We start from the raw sequence: 22,299 nt of genomic DNA, 5'->3' as shown, positions 1-22,299 counted from the left end.
ATTTGTTTAAAATAAAAAAAATTTCATCATAATAACATTATCTTCTCGTGATATAAGATTTTTCTGTAATTTCAAAAATCATTCCCATCCCTGTTGAAAAACTCCAATAAGATCCCATCAAAAGCGACAAAAGCCACTTAGAAACCAATAAAATTTATGGGTTTCTAAGTGGCTTTTGTCGCTTTTGATGGGATCCTATTGGAAATTTTAAACAGGGATGTAAGTATGGACACTTTTTAAATTATCTTGCAACATGAAATGAAAATAAAATTAAAAGAAATTGAAAAAGCAAACGAAAATGTAAAACCGTTCAATAATTGTAACAAAAGTTAAAAGTTGGAAAAAAAAACCAAAAAAGCAAACTATAATATCTATTATGAAAAAAAAAAATAAATATTCACACAATTATACTCTAACATATAATTATTTTTCATTTTCTTCTTTTACAGAGAATTAAAAATGGTAAAGCTTGAAGAAATTCCTAGATGTTTCTAAGTTATTTCAAAGTTGTCTATTGTCAATGGATACCCCAGACTAATCAACTAAATCATTTCGTGAAATTAATATAAAAATATCAAAGACAGGAAGATTCAACCTGAGTACTAATTATAGAATTTGTTTTAATGTGAATGTAATTTACAAAAATAACGAAAAATATGAAAACATACGATGGTTCGATTTGAAAATAATTAAAAGAAACTATACTTTTATTAATAAAAGTTTAAGTATTAATTATTTGACAAATTTTTTTTAGAATTATTTATAATTACAAAAAATTGAAATCTACCTTCCATCTCGGGCGGAGCCGAATGGTTTACTTTTTTTTATAAAAAAAGGTATAAATTAATTAAATAATTCGTTAAGATCATGAATTTTGGGCTTAATTTATTCCTTGATTAATAAAGAACAAGTAAGTCTTGACTTTTTTTTATCGTATTGCAATTAGTTAACAAGATATAATCAGTTTAAACATGAAAAATCAGATGAGTCTAATGGAGTATAGAAGGCAATAATTTTTAAAATTCAATAAAAAATATAAATAAATTTTTTTTATGAAAGAAAAGTAATTAGTTGTTTGTGTTTCATAGTGTACAGTAAGAAAAAAAATATACCGAAAAAATTTAATTGTTTATAACAAATTGTTTATTTAATAAACAATGAAAATTTAAAAAAAATCAGATTTTTTTTTAGCTATCAAAGAGAAACATAAATTATGATTTAAAAAAAAAAATGGTTCCTTAATATTGAATGCAAGTGGTAAAAAAAAATTATTAATAAAAATTATTAACAAAAGCGTTTTTAAGCAACAAAAAAATTTTTTTAAGAAACGATTTTTTTTTTAAATCATAATTTGCATTGAAGATTATGAATAAAAAAAGAATTTATCAAATTACTAATATTTAACACATTTGTACATAACAATTTTTTAAACAATAAATGATAAAAATTATAAAAAATCATTTTTAAGTCGCTTATGTTAATAGGAAAACGAATCAAAGTAATTGTCTGAAAAAAAATTTTTTTTACAGGGTTTATTTAACTTTTTAATTTGTCACCGACGTAAATTGTTAATAACAATGTGGGGATTAAGAATTATTTAGTTCTACCGATAGGAATCCATTCTGTGGTCATTGAAAAACAGCTCAGCGAAGTAAAAAAAATTTGAGATTCGTAGTTAAACAATTATCTCACTTGCAATGTGGATGTATAAGCTATACGAAATTGTTAATTAATTAATGCATAAATTAATGAAAAATCGCGATAAAAAATTTTTGATGGCAGATTATTATTTATTTGTCTATTCTGTAAGTGCCTGAATTTTTTCAATTTTTAATATTAATATTTTATATGTTTAAATAATATTTTTTGTTAAAAGTTACCAAGGGGGCGTGGCTTCGGGATACCTGAGTGCCCGTTTTCGAGCGTATTTTCAGCCCTCTGTAAAAATTATAAATATTTATCCTAAAATTCCGAGAATCGAGACTTTTTTTAGGAAATTATTACTCTTTTTGGAACTTTTTTCAAATTTTGGATATCTCAAAAAGTTTTTGAAATATAAGCAAAAGACTGAACCCCCTTTTTTTTAGTTAATTGTTTATAACTTTTGTAATTTTTGCGAGCGCATCTTCAAATTTTTCAAAAACTTTCTAGATGTGATAACGAATCGAATGACACCTCAATCATATTTTTCCGGGCCTTCGAAAAAATTTTGACCTAAAAGGCACTTGTTGACTAGACTAGAACTTGAAAAATGATTCCAAATTTGAAGATCGCTATACTGTTCATTGGGATGACAAAATTCTACCGGATATAACTGGTTCAGATTCTGTAAATAGAATTGCAATTATACTATCAACTTCTAAAACGAATCAACTTCTCGGCGTTCCAAAAATTTTGGACGGATCTGTAGAATGTCATTCTGTAGCTATTATATATACATTGGAATAATGGAAAGTTTCGGCTCATATTAAGGCGATGTGCTTCGATATTCCAGCAGTTAATACTGGTATAATATGATTTCTTTGCTTGCAAGAATATTTTTTAATTAATTAATAATTAATACTATTTTAACTTATTAATAAAATTTTATTTTCAATTTACATTCCCTGATAAAAAAAAAATTCAAAACAATTGACAATCTTAATTCTCTATAAGAGAAAGAATTCAAAAGAATTGAAAATATTCAGAAGTATTCAAATTTCGTTACGTTCAATGCTTTTTAATCCATTTTTTTAATCAGGCTTATGTTTATTAATAGATTTAAATAGAAAATCTGTTTGGTTTTATTTATTTCTATTCAGAACTTATTTGTATATTTCTTTTACAATCAAAGCCTATTTTTTATATATTCAGCTTGATTTCTACACTTTTACACGGCACAGCAGCAATAATTGAAAGGAAATTGAACCGTAAATTAATTTGGTTGCCTTGTCGTCATCACATCTTTGAAATCATCCTGGAAGCTGTTTTTGAACTATTCTGGAAGAAAACTTCGGGTCCTAATGTACCAATTTTCAAACGATTTCAATCTTTTTGGGATAAAATTGATAAATCTAAATATGAAAGTGGTATAAAAGACGAAGTTGTAGCAAATGCGGTGGAAGCAGATAGACTAGAATTAAATAATTTTATTACTCATCATTTGCCTGATAGAGTTCCCTGAAGTGGTATCTGACCGGGCATCGGTCTCCTCTAAGAGTTAGAGTCTCCTTGCCTCTTACTTCTCGAGTTAGAAGTCCTCCACCTTCAGGATTCCTGCATGCCCGTGTGATGCCTTTCTTCATAGTCCTCCAAATTGCAGTCTGAGCGCCGTTTTGATCGCCGCTGATTCTGTGTATAGATTCGGGGGCCTTCCATTTAGTAATACTCCCATTGCTAGGGTAGGTGTCATTTTCATTGACCCCGTTATACCCAGCATGTCTAGTCTGTAGACCTTGTTCAGCGCCTTAGTGTTTGTGGCCCGCTTTAGTGCCGGCCACCAAACCACCGAGGCATATATGATCTGTGGGACTAGAATGGCTTCGTATATCCACTTAACCATTCTAGGTTTCAGACCCCACGTGTTTCCAAACATTCTCCTGCAAGCCCAAAAGGTGGCAGTGGCCTTTTATGCTTGACTGGCAATGTGCGATTTCCAGCTCAGTTTCTTATCCAAAGTGACGCCTAAGTAGCGTATCTCCTCAGTGAATTTGAGCTGTTCATTAAAGAGGAATGGTACCTTAATAGCGAATTTCCTTTTCCTTGTGAATAGTACTAGTCCTGTCTTGCTAGGGTTTACCTTTAAGGACCTGACTGTACACCATTCTCGGATGTGATCGAGAGTGCCCTGCATCCTCGATCTCAATTCTTCCGGATGAGAGTCTTTGACGAGAATTGCCACATCGTCGGCGTAGCCAACGGCATGTATCTTCTTGTCATCTAGCTCTCTCAGAAGACTGTTGACTACCAGTAGCCACATCAGAGGTGATGAGACTCCACCCTGTGGAGTCAGAGTTATTCCAAAATAACTCTGAGTCTAATAATCTCAATTTTCAATTCCAATTTCCGATTTAAAATTCTTAATTAATTGATTGCCGTGGTCTTAATAATACAACAATAAATATTTAATTCCAAGAGGTCTTCGTATCTTCAATTAATAGATTAAGATATGACGACAGAGGTCTTAAAAATCTATCGACATAATGTTTGTGTCCGAGATTTTACAAAAGTTATTTTCTCGGCGAATTAATTTGATCTCAATAGAAAATTTTAATAATTAAATTCAAAATTGTCAACTTGAAATCAATTTTGCGTACAATCCATTAGCTTAATCGCAATTATAATTTACGCGTTTTAAAACAATAAATTCGCAATTGATAAAATTAATAATTCGCAATTGGCGTCGTAATATTATAAATTCGTAATAAATTATTTTGTAATATAAAATCAATTCAATTATATAATCCCCAACATAATTTTCAACAATTTCTATGTAAAAATGTCAATCATGAAAATCGACAAAAGTCGACATACTCAAATTGACGCTAGAACTGCACAACTCACCTACAATAACCCAAAATTACCCCCTCCTCTTCTCTCTTCGGATCCAAAGATCGAGACGTGCCAGTGCCGCGTCGAATAATTAAAGATATCCGGCGACTTATTGACTCAGGGTGATTTTACCCTGTTATAAACTCGATTCCAAGAGACCGAGCAGTTTTCTAACTTTACAAACTTTTGATGGAATCTAGGAACATCTTCTGGTGCGAGACATTAAACTTTTGGCCAGGAGGTCACTTTACCTGAGCCAGGGGTTTTTTGTTTTGGTACTGATTTGCACGGCTCATAATGCGAAGCATCAGAGAATGCTTCACGATCGAAACTTTGTATGGCCGCACTAGGGCTTAGTTTTTGTAATTTTAAGACTAAGCCTGTTGCAGCAATAAAATTAGTCTCGTTGCAGCTCCAGGTTTATCTTTCTGCTGCTACTAAGCTAGTTTTGTGGCAACTACAGTGCTATCCTCGTACCAGTAACATATATACCCTTTCGCTGCTACTAGATTATGCCTCAGGCCTAAAATCTTTGGCATCTACAGTTTTTTGTATGTATTCTAAACATTGAAAAGAATGCCGAGCAAAAATATTGTAACACGGATTAAAAATTTCGTTGGCATCTATGTTAGAATTCAACAACTTTCGGAAACGTGGAATATCAAAGATTTGTACTAATAAATAAATATATTTTTCAGGGGCCCATATGGAGTTTGGACTTTAGAACGAAAAGGCCTAAAGCCTGAAAAAAATATGGCTTTTGATAAAGCAGTACCAACCAAAACTCATATGGCATTGAAAAAGCTAATTGAAATTGGTAAGTGATTATTAAGACTTTAAGTTTTTTCTCATAGATTTAATCAACCGTGTATTTAAAACAATTTCTACTAGAGAGTAGATGAACATTTCAAAAAATGGGCAGAAAAATTATGTTTAATATATGAAGTGATCAGGTCATACTCTAGTTTGAATTAATGAATATTTGAATTATCTAAACAAGTTCTTTGAGATACGATTGGGAATTAAGTAGCCTGATTATATCATATAAACTAGCTGGAATACTCGGCTTCACTAAGGGGGGAAGGGGGTTAACATAAGATATATCTAAGTTATTATTAAATTGTGTGGTTACTTGAATAAAAGATAAACTTTAAAAATAAAAGGTGAAAAGATTTTTTTTGAAAACATATTTTAACTATTCACAATATATGTTGATTAACAATATTCTTCATTTTGTTATTCGGGGAATGTAATTGGTCATTTCAAGCACGGAAAAAATTTTCTTTAAAAACTACCGTTAAATTTTCTATAATCGTGGGTTCTGTAATAGTTCAACCGCGACATTTCAACCGACGACTTTTCAACCGAAGGAAATTGAAGCCAAAGGACAATTCAACCGCAAGAATATTCAACCGGTGAGTTTAACAGCAGTTTTCCTGATAAATTAACTACGAAACCCATAATGAAAGGGCACAATAATCATCTTTTTAACTTCCCGCTAAGAAAATTAAAAATTTTCAAAAGTTGGGAAGTTATTGGTTTCACCACGTTTTTGGAAAATCGAGTTTTCAACGAATGTTGACGTTTTGAGGTCCTAAGAAGTTTTGCCAAATGTTTCCGCGATGATTTTTTTATTTTTTTACATATTTTGTGTTATTAATTTTGTATTTAATAATTATGTACAGTGTGAGTGTATAAATTATTCGTGTGTAAATTATTTGTGTCCTTTTCGTGTTTTTTTCCTTGATAATAGTAAATTTTCAATTTTAAAATGAAGGGAAATCGGTATTGTGGTAGTGAAAATGAAAAAGTAATTAACCGAAAAAGAAGAAAGATTGAAAATCATCATATATGTCGTAGAAGACTTAAATCTTTATTGAAGAATATTACCATAGACAAGATATTTCATGATGTTGAAATAAAAAATCGCGATGTCATTATTGATTGTAATTTTGATGAGCATTATGGTGGTACAATGGACGAGTTGTGTATACATTGTTCTGCAAAACATTTTAGATGTGAAATGGTGTCAAATAAACCCAATTTTTTTCATGATCGTTGTAGCCATGGTAAAGTTAAATTAGATTTGTTCCCGATAATGCCTACTGTTTCAAGATCATTATTTGAACGTACCCTTGTGGAAATAATTCTCTGAAAAAACTCTTGAAAAGTCTTTATAACTCTGAATAAGACTTTTCGAAAGTCTTCACATCCCTAACTAAGTAAAGGAAAGACTTAATAAGTCTTCAAAACTCTGCGATACTCTTCAAAAATCAAATTTTCCCTGCAATTTCGGAATTTCTCAAAGAGTTATTAAGATTTGATAAGACTTGTTCAGTTTTACAGGAAAAGAAGAAAATATTTCTTTTCAAAAAAATTACTTATCAGAATTAAATAAAACTATAAAAAAGAATTAATGCATGTTTTAAAAAAATTTTTTTTAAATAATATTTTCATCACGAAAATACTTTGATGGGCATCGAATCACTCATAGTTGAGCAAGTCAAAACATCAACAGCAAATGAAGTGCACTTGCTGTTGGAAACAGATATTACTCAAAGAGTAAATCCGATCGGTATTTAATTTGGACTATCAAATATTAAAGTCAACTTTCTAGATAGGAGAGAATTTTCTATACACACGCCATCTGCTGGAATTAATTGATACCTAACATATTTTAGTTTACGAATTTACAGTTAGAATCTTTGAGTGTTCTTAGTTTCTAATAGGTGGCATGTGGTTAGAAAATTCTTTCCTACCTAGAAAGTTGACTTTAATATTTGATAGTCCAAATTAAATACCGATTGGATTTACTCTTTGCGTAATATCTGTTTCCAATAGCAAGTGCACTTCATTTGCTGTTGATGTTTTGACTTGCTCAACTATGAGTGATTCGATGCCCATCAAAGTATTTTCGTGATGAAAATATTATTTTAAAAAAATTTTTTTAAAACATGCATTAATTCTTTTTTATAGTTTTATTTAATTCTGATAAGTAATTTTTTTGAAAAGAAATATTTTCTTCTTTTCCTGTAAAACTGAACAAGTCTTATCAAGTCTTAATAACTCTTTGAGAAATTCCGAAATTGCAGGGAAAATTTGATTTTTGAAGAGTATCGCAGAGTTTTGAAGACTTATTAAGTCTTTCCTTTACTTAGTTAGGGATGTGAAGACTTTCGAAAAGTCTTATTCAGAGTTATAAAGACTTTTCAAGAGTTTTTTCAGAGAATTATTTCCACAAGGGTACCCATGTAAAATTTAATACATTTTTCAAAAATATCCGTAGTTACAATAGTTCTTTTTCATATACATAATTGAATGCTAATTTATTCAAGTTTAGTAAAGTTGGGCCTTATTGTTATAAGGTTCAAGGACAAATTTATCATCAGATTAATACTACACTATATCCCATTAATAATGATTTTCCATCTAATGGACAAGAATCATCGATTCTGATGAAGCTGTTGATTACAGTAAAAAAAAAAATTCTTCTCTCGATTATGATTTGTTATATTGTTGCGAAAATATTATGCGTAAATATAATGTATTTGCTCAATCATTTCAAATGTAATAGTCAACACAGTAATGATAATGTTAATGAATTACAATTGTCTTTTGTGGTAAAACCAGGATATAATGTACGTAGATACAATTCTCAACGATCAAATGAAGTTGCTGCTATTTTTTCTACATCTGATGATGGAAGTATACCCGAATCTTATGTAACAATACGTGATCGTACGACAAAAAAATTATAATTTGTCAGTTCAACAATGGGTAGTGGATTAATATGTAAAAGTTGAATAAGATAGAATGAATTTTATTTGATTTCATCAAGTTAAATTGCGGTCTGAAATATATTCTGGTGTAGTAGATTATTTAGAAACTAAAATTAATAGTAAAATGATCCTGATAATATAAAAAAAAATTGGCAAAATCATTATTTTACCATCCACTTATACTGGTTCTCCACGTAATCAAGTTCAAAATTATCAAGATGCCACGGCTATTGTTCGAAAATTCGAAATATCGGATTTATTTATAATAATGACCTCAAACCCACATTGGCGTGAAGTAAAAGAGAATTTATACCCTGGTCAACAGCATTACGACAGGCCTGATCTTGTATCTAGAGTTTTTGACATGAAGAAGGAAAAATTGATAAATTTAATAACTCAAGATGAAGCGGCATGATGGCCGAGCGGACTGTCATTATCCCGTTAGTTCGGTCGCACATCATGCCGTGAGGCGAGGGTTCGAGCCCCGACGGTTGTTAGAATAGTTCCAACACCTACCGTCGGGGATCGCTCCGGTAGTCGAACTGTACTGGCATGGGTTTTCTCTGTGGTTTCCCCATCGCCACTATTCCAACAGCCGATCGAAAGGGGTGAGGAATAGGGTAAATGCAGTACAGAAAGTACAAGTCGGTCCTCAGCCGCATCGAGAGTAATGAAAGATATGTGCAAGAATAATATATTGATAATCGAAAGAGAGAGCAGATAAGTTGATAATAAAAAGTGGAGAACATATTGAAATATGTTGATAATAAAAGTGGATGAGGGTTGAAAAATTGTGTTGATAATATGAAAAAAAGCGAAGAGTATACGATGATAATAGAGAGAAAAACTATATGTGGACCTATCAGAGGTACGAATGTCGATAACGTGTTACACATGTACTCACCAAGTGTCTGGTACGTGTCGCACTTGTACCGGTCAAGTTGTATTAGTATTTCTCCAATGCTAGGTTAGGGTTCAAATTTTATCTATCTTGTGTTTAGCATTCAAAGGAATTGGTTAATTTTAGATTTTACATTAATCTAGTCCTAATGAAATTTACAAAACTAATAAAATTGTTTTTAAGTTATGCAATTTTAGCTCCCCTAGCGGTTTTGATGACCCGGCAAAAACGCGGAGTAACCGCGGAGTTTCTACGGAGTATACTCCTTAATAGAGTTTTCTCCGTGTATCGACAGAGTTTAAGCGGCGTTTTAGCAGAGAAAACGCGAAGTATGGTGTGCGCTTGTGACACCAGAGTAGTATGGGGTATAACTGGGGAGACACAACAAACCCCCACTCCTCGGCCACTGGCGCCAGACCTTTTCCTCACCCCTCAGCGTTGGGTTCCCCTGAGTGTTGGTGCCGGGTGTCTGGGCCTTTTGATTGACAGTTGTTAATTGACTTGTGGAAAATGTTTTTCTCGAATGTTTACAGAAGTGTTGTCATGGCAGGGGGTAATTAAGATGGTAAGGATAGGTGTATGTTTTTTATGTTTAAAGATGTAGGTCATAAATTAGTCATGGCATGGGAAAAAGATGTAGGATTGCATGATTTTCTATTTATTTTTGAAGATGTGGTTTATTTTTAAAATGAAAACAAGTAAAATATTTCGTTTTTTTTCTTTATTTACCATATTTCTTCTTATTTATAAAAATAGTAGTACAATTAATAATGTTGGTACAATTATTATGAACAATAAAATTAGTAATACAATTAATAATACAATTGGTATATTATGTACTTATATATTAAACATAAAGTCTTAGGTCATCAGACGCAATTTCTGCTTTATTATCAATGAAAGCAAAGAAATCATCCGAGATTTTAAAAACTTCTTGAAGTTCGTTATTTAACACTGCCACGGAATAAAATCCATCGTTTCGTCGCAAAAATGTAATATTATCAAGTACACATGATGCTGAATCTTTGAAGAAGCCATTTGCGTCGTATATATACACACGGTCCACATTTAATGTTTTGCGAATTTTATTCGCTTTTTTAATATGTGCAAGTATAGATTTTTGGGTAAATCGATACCCGTTTGATACAGATTCTAACGACTTAGGCTCCATTTTTATGATAGAAAGTGATGATAACGAAGACACCCTAGGAGGTTCTTGTAGGTTGACGTGAGAAACTGTAGTAAGTCTATTTTGGTATGTGTGGGGGTAGAAAACTTGAGATAGAGTGTGGAGAGGCAGGGCTTCTATTTGAGGTCTTTACGTTTTTTCCAAATAAATTTTTTCATCATTCTTGTCGCTAAGCGCATACGCAATGGAGCATTCAAATTTCCCCTGTAATCGACGAGGTAGTCGAAGCTGAATTATTAGAGTTATTACCTGAAAATTTAGTAAATCTAAATTCAGTTCATTTAGATTCACTTACATCAAGTGAAGTGTCAAATAACGTGAATAATTCAATTGAAGAAAATGAGGATTTAGTGTTTTTACGGGAACATGGAATAGCATTAAGCCCTTCCCAACAAATTGACATGGAAGATTTTGACGAGGATTTGTTCGATGGTAAGTTGAGAAAATATTTATTATTATTTAAAGTTTTACGATTGTATAACTTAATTATGTATTAATACTTTGTTTTTTTTTTTTCATAATTTTTCATAAGTAGGAATCATTCAGCATGGAGGAGAACGAGTACGACACCATAATATTGAAGAAAATCAAGAGAATTCCGATAATGAAGATCAATTAATAAACGGAGGTGTAGGAAATAATAATATAGATCAACCGTTAATTCAAATTTTTAATGGAGTAGAACGGCTTGAAAGATTTCGGGTAAACACTCATCTGATGGAATTTCGCATACAGCCTGTACCACACGGCGTCAATGCAATTCAGTGGACTATAAGTGCTTTCCGTGAAGTTTATAATAAAATAATAGAAGCAGGTGGAGCTGGACACAATCGGTTTTGTTTAAGTTTCCGTTTCGAAGGGTTACAAGGCAATGCAGCGTTTCAAAGTATGCGACCTATTGATGGATATGAGTTTGAACAATTGTGGGATTTAGTGAACAAAATTTCGCAAAGTGCTGGTGGTTTTAATGTAACAGACACTTTTCAAATAAAGTTACATTGTGGAAGCAGTGGTTGGATAAAAATATTCCGAGGCATGCGACAGAAAATGTCCACCCGGAGTGTTAAAAATGAATAATAATGATAATCTTTGTTTACCTAGAGCTCTTGTTATGGCACTAGCAGGGCAAAGAAAAATAACCGAAAAGGCCTCCATTGGACAATTGTATGAAGAATGGAATCGTATACGTGATTCGCGAAATAAAGGAAATTCTTACCAAAAGAGAAGGCTTTGAAACTTATCGCAGAGGCTGGAGTGTCAGTACCTGAGAGTGGTTGCGGATTACCAGAAATAAAAATTTCAAGCATATTTTATACCAATGAAGATAGCGATCATTGTGTATAAATTGAAAAGCACTCCTTCAACCGCATCAGACGATGTAATTTTCGATGGGTCAAACACCGTTATTGCTCAAAATGGAAACATAATTCACACACTAAGAATTCTTTATTACCCCGAGGAAAATCACTATGAATATATTCAGACAATATTGAGTTTTCAGGCAGCACGACATTATTGTGAACCATGCAGGGTAACGTTCAAAAACCCGTATGATCATAAAAATTGTTCTTACATGTGTAATAAATGTTATGCTAAACCTCCATGTGATTCAACACAAGCACATAAATTTTGTAACAATTGCAACCGCGTGTTTTATGGACAAATGTGTTTTACTCGACATCTTACACCTGGTTCGTATCAAGGACAGCAAACGGTTTGTGAAAATGAGCAGTTTTGTACAAATTGTAAAATTTTCACTTATCCGAGAAAATCAAAACATGAGTGTGGTAAATCAATGTGTACGATCTGTAATAAATTATGTAAAGATCAGCATCTGTGTTATATTCCGGTAGCCAAACCTTTAGACAATAGTAAAAGTATACACGATTTGTCTACTATGATTTGGAAACACGTCAGGATGAAGAACTTTATGTGGGCACATCAGTCTATAAACATATTCCTACTTTATGCGTGGCTCAATCAGTATGCGATTTATGTTGTGATAATGACAATTTTAATCCTAATTTAAGTGATTGTATTAATTGTGGGTTGAATGAAATTAATTTTCATGGTGTGGATTGTGTTGAGAAATTTGTGAATTACATTTTTGATCAAATTTTATTTTGTAAATTTATTTTGTAAATTACAAATTTACAAAATATTTTTCTTATTGCTAAAAAATTTACAAAATTTTTTTTTATTTTCTAAAAAATTTACAAAATATTTTTCTTATTGCTAAAAAATTTACAAAATTTTTTTTTAATTTCTAAAAAATTTACAAAATATTTTTCTTATTTCTAAAAAATTTACAAAATTTTTTTTATTTTCTAAAAAATTTACAAAATATTTTTCTTATTGCTAAAAAATTTACAAAATTTTTTTTTATTTTCTAAAAAATTTACAAAATATTTTTCTTATTGCTAAAAAATTTACAAAATTTTTTTTTATTTTTTAAAAAATTTACAAAATAATTTTCTTATTTCTAAAATTATACAAAAATTTTTCTTATCGTATTAAACAATGACGAGGCAAAATGGAGGAAAATACGGCACACATAAAAGGACCGAAAATCGGTAAGGTAGATATGGCCAGTGGGGATAGTTAATAATAAACAAGAAGTCGGGCAGGATAACCTAGGACTTTATATTTTTCTTTATATTTTTATTCTTTTTTCGCTCGTTTGTATCCATAAGGAAAGCTATCAGCTACCCCCACTCTACGACTTTTAGGACTTGTAGCTCTGATAATTTTCGTTTCCTTGTTCGTTAAGACCTGGTGCTATTGATCTCGCCGGATACATTTGTATTGAACATGAAAAGGATCAATGTTATCAACCACGAGAGAACGTACGGTATTATAATTAATCAATTCTGATGATTCAACATTTAATTTTACTCCTTTAAGTTTACAACACTCTGCAGTAGAACCGTCTGGCTTTTTAACCACATATGTATAAAATTTTGGACCTCCAGATACAAATGACGAAATATAACTACCCTCCCCGTAGCTTTCTAATTCGTCAGTGAGATCACCTAGGAAATCCCCGGTTGGTAAATCTCTATTACCGTCACTTACATAAATCACAGAGTCAGTATCATAGTATAAAACTTTAGTATCTAGATAATCTAAGTAAGAATATAATTTTAATCTTGCCTGCGCTGTTGTAAATGCTGCAATAACCACATTCGCCCTGTCTGATGGGGTGTAACTATCTACATTATGTATTAGGGTGATTCAAAAAAAAAGAATATTTTTTTTTTCGTTTGGTACTCTGAAAAATAGGTTCCTAGACACCTCTAAGAAAGCCTCTCCAAGCATGAGTTCTTAATTGTAACGGGAAGGTCCTCCTTACAGTTTTCTATTTTTTCTTATTATCAGATAGAAAAATTTATATCTCGCTTCCAACTACTTGAAAAAATATCTTGTTCCTTAGATTTTGTAGGAAATTGAATGCTCTACAAAAAAGGTCTCTTACGATTTTTTCGTAAACCCAACCGTTTAAAAGATATTAACGGTTAAAGTTTGATTATTTTTGGGAAAATTTTTTATTTCTTATGAATTTTATAACTCAATGAAAAAAAATCATTATGAATGATGAAACTCATAGTTTTGTAGGAAATTTACTGCTCTATAAAAATGGTCTCTTATGATTTTTCGATCAAGTTGAGCGTTTACGAGATATTCATCGTCAAACATCAATGCATATCAATTTTTCTAGTTTTTGATCAATAATTCGAAAAATTTCAATTTATTCTGTGAGTTTCAAGGAAATTTAGACAAATTTGAGTTTCTATGAATAGAAATATGTTATGAACTATTTTTTTAATTAGTTTTTTTAGTCTTGGACATGTTTGATTACATTAAAACAAAAAATTAGTGCATTTTTTTAAATATATAATTCAATTTAGTGTGTTTCACATGTGTTTCACTTTTTTATCGAAGAATTTATTTATTTAATTATCAACTGCCATATAATTTTCAATATTTTCAACATAACGGTACACTTTTACTGTAAATAATTTCCTCTATTGCAGTTTGGGTAGTTTTTTCGATGTTCTTTGATAATTTGCAATAAGTATTGGAATTGCTCTTCATTTTTGTCAAGCATTGATTATACTCACTAACTAATGCAACAGCTCGTTCTGCTGAATCATTAACAACTTTCAATTGGTTAAAGTATTCTTTATTTTCAATGTAACTGTCATTAGTAGGCCACGATTCAATATCTTTATCAAGGAAGTCATATGGTAAATCAAAGATTTTAAAGAGATTTAAAGACTTTTTAGAAACAAAGTCACTCAGACTTTTTGCGTTAATGAATTCAAATCGTTTTTATCAATTATAAATTTTTAGCTTTAGAATCTGTACCGTTACGAGTATTAACAGCTCCAACAATATTTTTTTACTTCCAATGAAACGGTATCGTCAAATAATGATAAAATGGCAAGTTCATCACTTAAATACCATAAATGCAAAATCATTTTTTCACAAGTTGCTGAAGAAATCAATGAATTGATATTTTTGTACTCGAATAAATTTTTCAAAAACTGCAAGTCATGATTAGCAGCAGTTGTTGCAGAAGTTGATGAAAACCAAGCTTTTGAATACAGTGTAACTATAAATATACAAATTTGCCGAAGACCGTCCAATTCTTTATTAGAAAGTTTAAATTCATTTCTGAATAGAAACATTTTTAAACTGTAAATTGCCTTCGCCATCCACCTAGCATGATGAATTGCACCAGGACGTTTGAAAAAATTTCTTCTTGAGGCATTTCTCCAAGGAAAATCAACGACAATTCCAACAATTCTTTATAGTCATCTCGGGGTTGTAGTAACTATCAAAAACAATTAAAAATTTGTCAGAAACAAGAAAATTTTTTTCTTAAAATCGCAGTTAAATCATACCTGTAAGGATTGTGCAATTAAACTAGATATTTCATTTTTTTATCCAAAATGATATCAGCAACAACAGTATCTTCAATTCCAGATTTATAATTAGTTTTATTTATTTCATCCCATGATTTTTAAATCTTCCGAACATTGGTACGTTTGGCCCAGATGACACAGGCCAATATACTTCAAATGCACTTCTCAATATGATCTCAAAAATGTGGTGACGACATGGTAACCAGATTAACTCTCTTCCCAAAGTCTTTTCAATTGCCTTACATGTACCGTTATGAATTCCTGTATAAAGAAAATAGATAACTATCGTTAAATTTAATATTTTCAACAAATTGTAGATTATATTTAAAATCCAAATGAGTAAATAATTCTCAATAATTTCAAAAGTGAAATTCAGTAAGCAATAAAAATTAAACTAGAACGTTAATAATTAAATATTTTTTAGATTAAATTATCATTGATAAGTTACCTGTATTAACTGCCGTCGTGTCAAAACACATCGCCTTAACATAATTAGTAATACCCCATTCACTCAATGTCGATAAAATGGCTGATGTTTGATTGTCTGCCGTCCCAGAATTCATTTTTGGAACCCCAAGTAATTGTTCGGTACCAAATGCAGTTAAAATAACTGGTAGCCGTTCCACAGATTTTGATCCAACAAGGTCATTCAGCATTTTTCCGTCCCAATGCACAACGTATTTATCGTGTGTCTTAAAGTTGTCATTAAGTCCTTTAGCAATGTCTTCTCTTTGAAGCATACGAGCTCGTTGAATTGAACTATAACTGAGCGTTGTATCTTCAATTTTAATACCTACTGCTAGTAAAACCGGAGCAATAATAAACACATCGCATTTCTACTGCTGACATTAGCTCGGTCGAGTCCAAAAATGACTTCAGGAGTTAAGACATCAAGTTTTGCTCGTTTTGTCGGAATTGGAGGTTCATACTCTGAATCAGATCCAAAATTTATAACTCCACTTAATGTATACGTAGAGAACGACTCTGATTTTTCACTTGGAACAATCGCATGACTGGTAGACGGTTGATCTAAATCTGGAATAAGATCTGTTTTATAAATTAAACGAAGAAAATGTATAGAATTTATTCATTTTGATGACAAATAATTAAGAAAGGACTCCAAAAATTGTCTAGTCAAATGTCATCTAGTCATCTATGAAAAGTTACACTACTACCTGACTTTATAATAATTAAATATCTCAGATACTTACTACTCTCATCTATTCCCATCATAGTTGTGGTTAAGTTTGATACAGGTACATTATTAGAAAGAATCTCTTTATGGGTACCGAATTTTTGATCCAAATACAACTTTCTAATATTATCATCAAGCACTTTTAAGGATTTTTCGCTCACAATGTCGAATAATTGTTCAAGATCAGTCTGAAATTTCATTTCCTTTTGGTTTTGCGCTGAATTCTTTTTATCGAAATTTTTTTGTAATTTTAACCATTGACTGTGATAGCGAAGAAATTTTTTGACTGCATTAGGAGCTCCACTAGTTGGAATCTGATTTTTTCTCCACAGTTCAATAACTTGGTCAACTGAATTTTTAGCACTTTGTTTGATTGAATACTTTAAAATTTTAAGTTGGTAGAAAAACACACGCATAACCTCTTTCACTTTTGGTAACTTACGTTCCGAAATTCTTTGTAGAGGTATTCCGATAAAACGTATTTCTTTATTCATTGTAGGTAAATTGATGATAAATAAATTTATGTGATGATTATAAGACTTATTTAAAATGAATTATTTTATTACGTATTCAAGATGATCAGTTTTAGGAACACTGAAAATACGGTATTAAATGGGTAGATACTGAAGATAGTTGAGAGTAAAAAACATAGATGGCGTTAGTTTCAGAAGACAAACAGAAGAAGAAATGGAATTCAAAACAAAAATCCCCTCGAACGAAAATTTTATGTATATTTTGTGAAAAACAATTTAAAAATACGCATTGAACAAATTTCATAATAATAAATGACAACGCGATTAAGATTTTAAATTATTAAAGATAAAATTAAAAAAATATTATTAGAATAAAAACTTTCAAATGAATTTTTGAACAGAAAACATCTATAGGAGTTGCTTTTATAATAAAAACTCAAATTTGTCTAAATTTCCTTGAAACTCACAGAATAAATTGAAATTTTTCGAATTATTGATCAAAAACTAGAAAAATTGATATGCATTGATGTTTGACGATGAATATCTCGTAAACGCTCAACTTGATCGAAAAATCATAAGAGACCATTTTTATAGAGCAGTAAATTTCCTACAAAACTATGAGTTTCATCATTCATAATGATTTTTCATTGAGTTATAAAATTCATAAGAAATAAAAAAATTTTCCCAAAAATAATCAAACTTTAACCGTTAATATCTTTTAAACGGTTGGGTTTACGAAAAAAATCGTAAGAGACCTTTTTGTAGAGCATTCAATTTCCTACAAAATCTAAGGAACAAGATATTTTTTCAAGTAGTTGGAAGCGAGATATAAATTTTTCTATCTGATAATAAGAAAAAATAGAAAACTGTAAGAAGGAGGACCTTCCCGTTACAATTAAGAACTCATGCTTGGAGAGGCTTTCTTAGAGGTGTCTAGGAACCTATTTTTCAGAGTACCAAACGAAAAAAAAAATATTCTTTTTTTTTGAATCACCCTATTATTTATCCAATTTACAATGATTGAATCTTTGTTAATACCCGTGTAAAAAAGTTGCGGTGATCCGCCGGTAATCCACCAGTAATCCGCCGGTAATCCGCTGGATTTCTTGAGGAATTCCTATTTTGACACAAATAGGAATTCCAGATGAAATCCTGATGAAAGCATAAAGATAAAAAGGCCATTCGGCAGCCGAAATGGAAGTAGATTTCATTTTATTTTTGCAATACGTTTTAATATCATTAATAAATATTATTTCTACAGTAATGATATTAAAAAATATTTATTATTGAAAGCCTACAAATGTCCTGAAAACTGCCCATGTTCTGAAACCCATCACAAATGTAATATGTTTATGTCGCGTGACAGATGCCACAAGGGCCTTTTATACGTCCTTATGGCACCCGGGAACCATAAGGGCATATAAAATTTTTTCTAAGGTTACCCTTAATTCAAAACCGAGGTTACCCGGTGATGCCATGAGGGCGTATAAAAAAAGTTCAAATTTTGCAAAAAATTTTTTTCTGCATTTCTCGACGTTTCAAGTAAAACTGTGTCGATTCCCGTGAAAAATTTTTTCTATACGTTCTTATGGCATCCAAGGTTACCCCGGAATAGACTTATACGTTCATATGACATCTGCCGCGCGATAAATACATACATCAACTTTCAAATCAATGTTATTTTTAGGCTTACTCGACCATATGAGAGAAATAGTAACAATATTTAATGTAAATTCTGACACAAGGGCTAATATATATTTTATGAAATCTATTACCTCATAATATAGGAAAAAAGTTACCCTGAATAAAAAAAAGTATTGAGACAAAGGAAAAAGTATTGAAAAGTATTGGATTGGCAAGAAAACGAATACTTTTCAATACTTTTTTGTTTGTCTCAATACTTTTTTTTTAATCAGGGTAGTGATAGATTGTAATGATTTCATAATATAAGTTTAGACATAAAATAAGAGGAGATATTTTGTTAAGAAAAGGAATTCACACTCTAACGAAGTAATATTTTGAGTTTTAAAGAAAAAAATAATATAACCTTTTACCCTTGAAGCCATCTATGTAATTTCCTGCCGATTTCATACTCAAGCGTTAAAAATTTCGCTTATTATACTGCTTCTGAGCTTTTCGAGCTCAAAAAGACAATTTTTCATTTATTTCGAACTCTTCGAGTTCAAATAGATAACTTTACTGTGCTTTTGAGCTTTTGAGCTCAAAAGCTTACTGAAGAAGTTAAATAAAACACTATTTGAAAAAATATTTTTCTTAGTTTTTTTGAGCTTTCTCGGAATCTATCGGTTCAAATCGCTGCATTCAAGAATGAGATGCAGTTCATATACTTCCTGGGATTTTCGAACTTCCACGCAGACTTCTTTTCAATTTTCGTACGAGTAGCGAGAACTAGGTCTCTTTCATAGTGATGTCAAAGAGTTTAGTTACAGAAGACTGCGTGGTTGACAGTGCTCCCAGAAGGAAAAACACCCAACGACCCCGGAAAACAACGAAAATCAAAGGAGAAATAATGCTCTGCACACACTATGATGAATCATTAGGTTTCTATAATATTTGAATCTTTAAAAAAACAGAAACGAATGAGTATTATTAATAAATGAATAACAAAAGCAGGCTTTTTTTCGAAAAAAATTGAAAGCAATAAAGTTTTCTAAAGTTAACCAATTTATTAGTAATCAATACAATAATTTATAGTAGACAATAAAACAGTACAATACAATTAATAATTTTGGGAACAGTAACCAAATTATGATTCGAAATAAGTAATGTAATGGAAATAATAAAAAAAAAATAAATGAGAAATTATTCATTTTCACCGGCACTTTCAGTGTCGGTTTTATTATCATTTTCAGTTTTTTTTTTATCATCATTTTTACTTTTTTTGTTATCAGCTTCTTTTGAGTTTTTGGTATTCTTCTTTAAACCTTCACGAATGCCACTAAGCATTCTTCCCACACAAGTCAGAAACTCTTTTTCGGATATTTCCATGCCACTTTTAGTGTAAATTGTAACATATTCTGTTAAAAAAAAATATAATGAGATTCAATAACAGCATAGTTAGCTGACTTTATTACTCTTACTCGACTGATTTAATAATTTTTAGTAATAATTTTTTTTTTATCAAAAGAAAATTGTTTATAGAATATTACAAAATGCATTTTAAGTCATAAAACTCTAGCGATTGTCTATAATTAATTAATAAAAAATTAAAAAACTGTATTAGCACGTTAAATGAATATAAAAGATAATTAAAAGTGGATGGCTTCATAAAATGAGTAATTTTTTAATAATGAATTATAGGATCGATTCAGTTAATTAAAACAATACCTAAGTGTCTAATTATTGTAAAATTAGAAGATATTTAATGTTCTCTAAAATCAATGATTTTTATAACCTCTAAACGTCCGCGTCACTGCGATTAGTGCGAGTGAGATTTCTGGTCGGTAAGCGAATCCGCTGTCAATAAAATTGTTATATTTTAGAGAATATTAAATAATTAATTTTACATCAATTAGACACTCGAGAATCGTTTTAATTAAATTAATCGATTTCATAATTCATTATTTATTAAAAAATTTATCATTTTATAACGTCATCGACTTATAATTATCTTTTATATGATAACTTCTATAAAGAGCTAGTGCCTGATTTTTCAATTTTTTATTAATTAATTAAAAAGAATCACTGTGGTTTTATGATCTAAAGTGAATTTGGTAACATTCTATGAACAATTCTTTCTCGTTTAAAAAAAAATTGCTGGCAAAAATGTTTAAATTAGTCAGAAAAGAGTAAAGTCAGTGGACTAGTAGGAGTTATAACAGTTGAAGTATTCTTTATAAATTGTAATGCAGATTTAAAGCAATTGAGCAACGTCATCATGTTTAAGCTCACCAAAAATAGATTCGAGATATTTATCAGGCACTTTTTCGTGTCTTTTCGTTTCAGTGACCGACATCTTGGCTAATCGATCCGTACCAAGGATCAGTTTGAATAATTGGCGAGCCATTTCTCTAGGATTTTTCTATAAGTTTGTGTAATTAAATCCAATTTGAATCGATTCACCATTATTTCAGATTTTTCAACTAATTCTACCTGTTAAGACATTTAATACATATAATAAATTTTAAAGAGATTTGTTTGTTCATTTTCAAATAAAGTAACAGTAAAATTTTTAGGCCTGATTTCTGACATTTTTACGTTTTTAAAACGCTTTTATTAGCTTCACCTGTATGTTTGTATGTTTGTAACTCCTAAAGTAGTACTGTCTTTGACCACGAGGTGGTGTCATGCAATTGCCATCATAAGCGTGTTTTTTGGTTTTTTAAACTGATGATTATTTATTACTATTAAGACTAAATAGTTTATATTTGTTTTACTAATATTCTTTTTATTTTCGTAGTAAGTATATTTTACTAAAAAATCAATGCCACAAAGTAGTATTTTTTAAATATATCAGATCAATATTTTAATCTCAAAAAGCTTAAAAATTTACCTTGACCTATTTTTTCAAGCGCTTTAAGTGAAAAGTTTCAAAGAAACTTGGTAGATCTATCGGTTTTTTTAATTTTTTAAAAGTATTTTGCTTTTTGTCGTAGAATCTTTCGATTATTATTTGTATAACTTTAGATGTATGGAAATATTCTCTACAACTTAACAGAGCAATGGGTTTTGAAATAAGGCGGTTAGATATTTTGAATGCATTCTATAATTTTGAGTTTAATTATAAACTACATGTATTATTGAAATATATACTCAGGCAAAATAAAAAAAAATTTTTATCGGATATCATCAAAAGAAAAAATTTAAAAAATCAGATACACTGAAACAATCACACTAACATATAATACCCGTTAATTAAATTCGAGCTTTTTTAATGTGAGTATTTTAATACTTTAGATTAGGCTAAAGCAGATTAAATTAAAATGAAAAAAATTGTACAAATCGTGTTAAGTTTACTTTCAGTTGATAGTATTCTGAGAGTAAACTCTAAAGGGAGTTGCAAATTAAAATAAAATAATAAAGCATGCAAGGTTATTCTCAGAGTCATGGATGTAAAACTTAGAGATAAGCCGTCATGTCGGAAAAATTCACAGAAAAAAATATTTTTGTACAAATATAGTACTGCAGGCAAATAAGAATAACAAAAAAAAATTAATCATAGTTCGACCTAAAAATATTTTAAATTAAACCTTTGTTGATCAATAACAATTTCAAACCTCCTTTGACTTTAGCTTTTTGTCCTTCCGATGGTTCTTAACCTTAGATCTCTGACCCATAGTGTTC

The 22,299-nt window shown here is 30.5% G+C and overlaps 3 protein-coding genes across 17 annotated transcripts in view; 1 reads left to right on the top strand and 2 right to left on the bottom strand.

Annotated features, from left to right (window-relative positions):
- Positions 1-22,299, top strand: part of LOC141532128 (uncharacterized) — a 140,359-nt gene that overhangs the window by 92,907 nt on the left and 25,153 nt on the right. For 11 of the 15 annotated variants that reach the window (XM_074250331.1, XM_074250336.1, XM_074250328.1 and 8 more), the window contains one exon: positions 5,229-5,347. In XM_074250331.1, the coding sequence (XP_074106432.1) occupies positions 5,284-5,347 (64 nt within the window). In that variant the 5' untranslated portion in view covers positions 5,229-5,283. Of the gene's footprint in view, positions 1-449; positions 911-1,529; positions 1,806-2,184; positions 2,507-5,228; positions 5,348-22,299 lie in introns of those variants that run through there. The other 4 variants (XM_074250341.1, XM_074250332.1, XM_074250333.1 and 1 more) reach the window with 3 other exon arrangements.
- LOC141532032 (uncharacterized) lies at positions 13,178-16,086 on the bottom strand. The gene is made up of 3 exons (XM_074250189.1): positions 15,776-16,086; positions 15,441-15,588; positions 13,178-13,469 (listed from the first exon to the last, which is right to left on the bottom strand). Exons 1-3 carry the CDS (start codon positions 16,065-16,067, stop codon positions 13,178-13,180), a joined length of 732 nt encoding a protein of 243 aa, XP_074106290.1. The 5' UTR covers positions 16,068-16,086.
- LOC141532138 (uncharacterized) lies at positions 19,625-21,031 on the bottom strand. The gene is made up of 2 exons (XM_074250353.1): positions 20,908-21,031; positions 19,625-20,033 (listed from the first exon to the last, which is right to left on the bottom strand). Exons 1-2 carry the CDS (start codon positions 21,020-21,022, stop codon positions 19,819-19,821), a joined length of 330 nt encoding a protein of 109 aa, XP_074106454.1. The 5' UTR covers positions 21,023-21,031; the 3' UTR covers positions 19,625-19,818.

Source organism: Cotesia typhae, unplaced genomic scaffold (assembly GCF_013202065.1).
Source record: "Cotesia typhae breed Kobodo isofemale line unplaced genomic scaffold, CoteBio_Ctyphae contig_56, whole genome shotgun sequence".
In the NCBI taxonomy this organism is placed as follows: Eukaryota; Metazoa; Arthropoda; class Insecta; order Hymenoptera; family Braconidae; genus Cotesia; species Cotesia typhae.
Note: the sequence above shows the minus strand (reverse complement) of the source record. Positions and strands in the feature narration are given on the sequence as shown.

What these genes read in the sequence shown, in the direction of transcription:
- LOC141532032 (XM_074250189.1), bottom strand. Translation starts at nt 16,067, where the DNA reads ATGCTTCAAAGAGAAGACATTGCTAAAGGACTTAATGACAACTTTAAG. An exon ending in CACGACGGCAGTTAATACAG is followed by an intron (nt 15,589 to 15,775) that starts GTAACTTATCAA and finishes TTCTTTATACAG; the next exon opens with GAATTCATAACGGTACATGT. An exon ending in TCTGGGCCAAACGTACCAAT is followed by an intron (nt 13,470 to 15,440) that starts GTTCGGAAGATT and finishes GATTTATGTAAG; the next exon opens with TGACGGTAATAGAGATTTAC.
- LOC141532138 (XM_074250353.1), bottom strand. Translation starts at nt 21,022, where the DNA reads ATGGCTCGCCAATTATTCAAACTGATCCTTGGTACGGATCGATTAGCC. An exon ending in ATATCTCGAATCTATTTTTG is followed by an intron (nt 20,034 to 20,907) that starts GTGAGCTTAAAC and finishes TTTTTTTAACAG; the next exon opens with AATATGTTACAATTTACACT.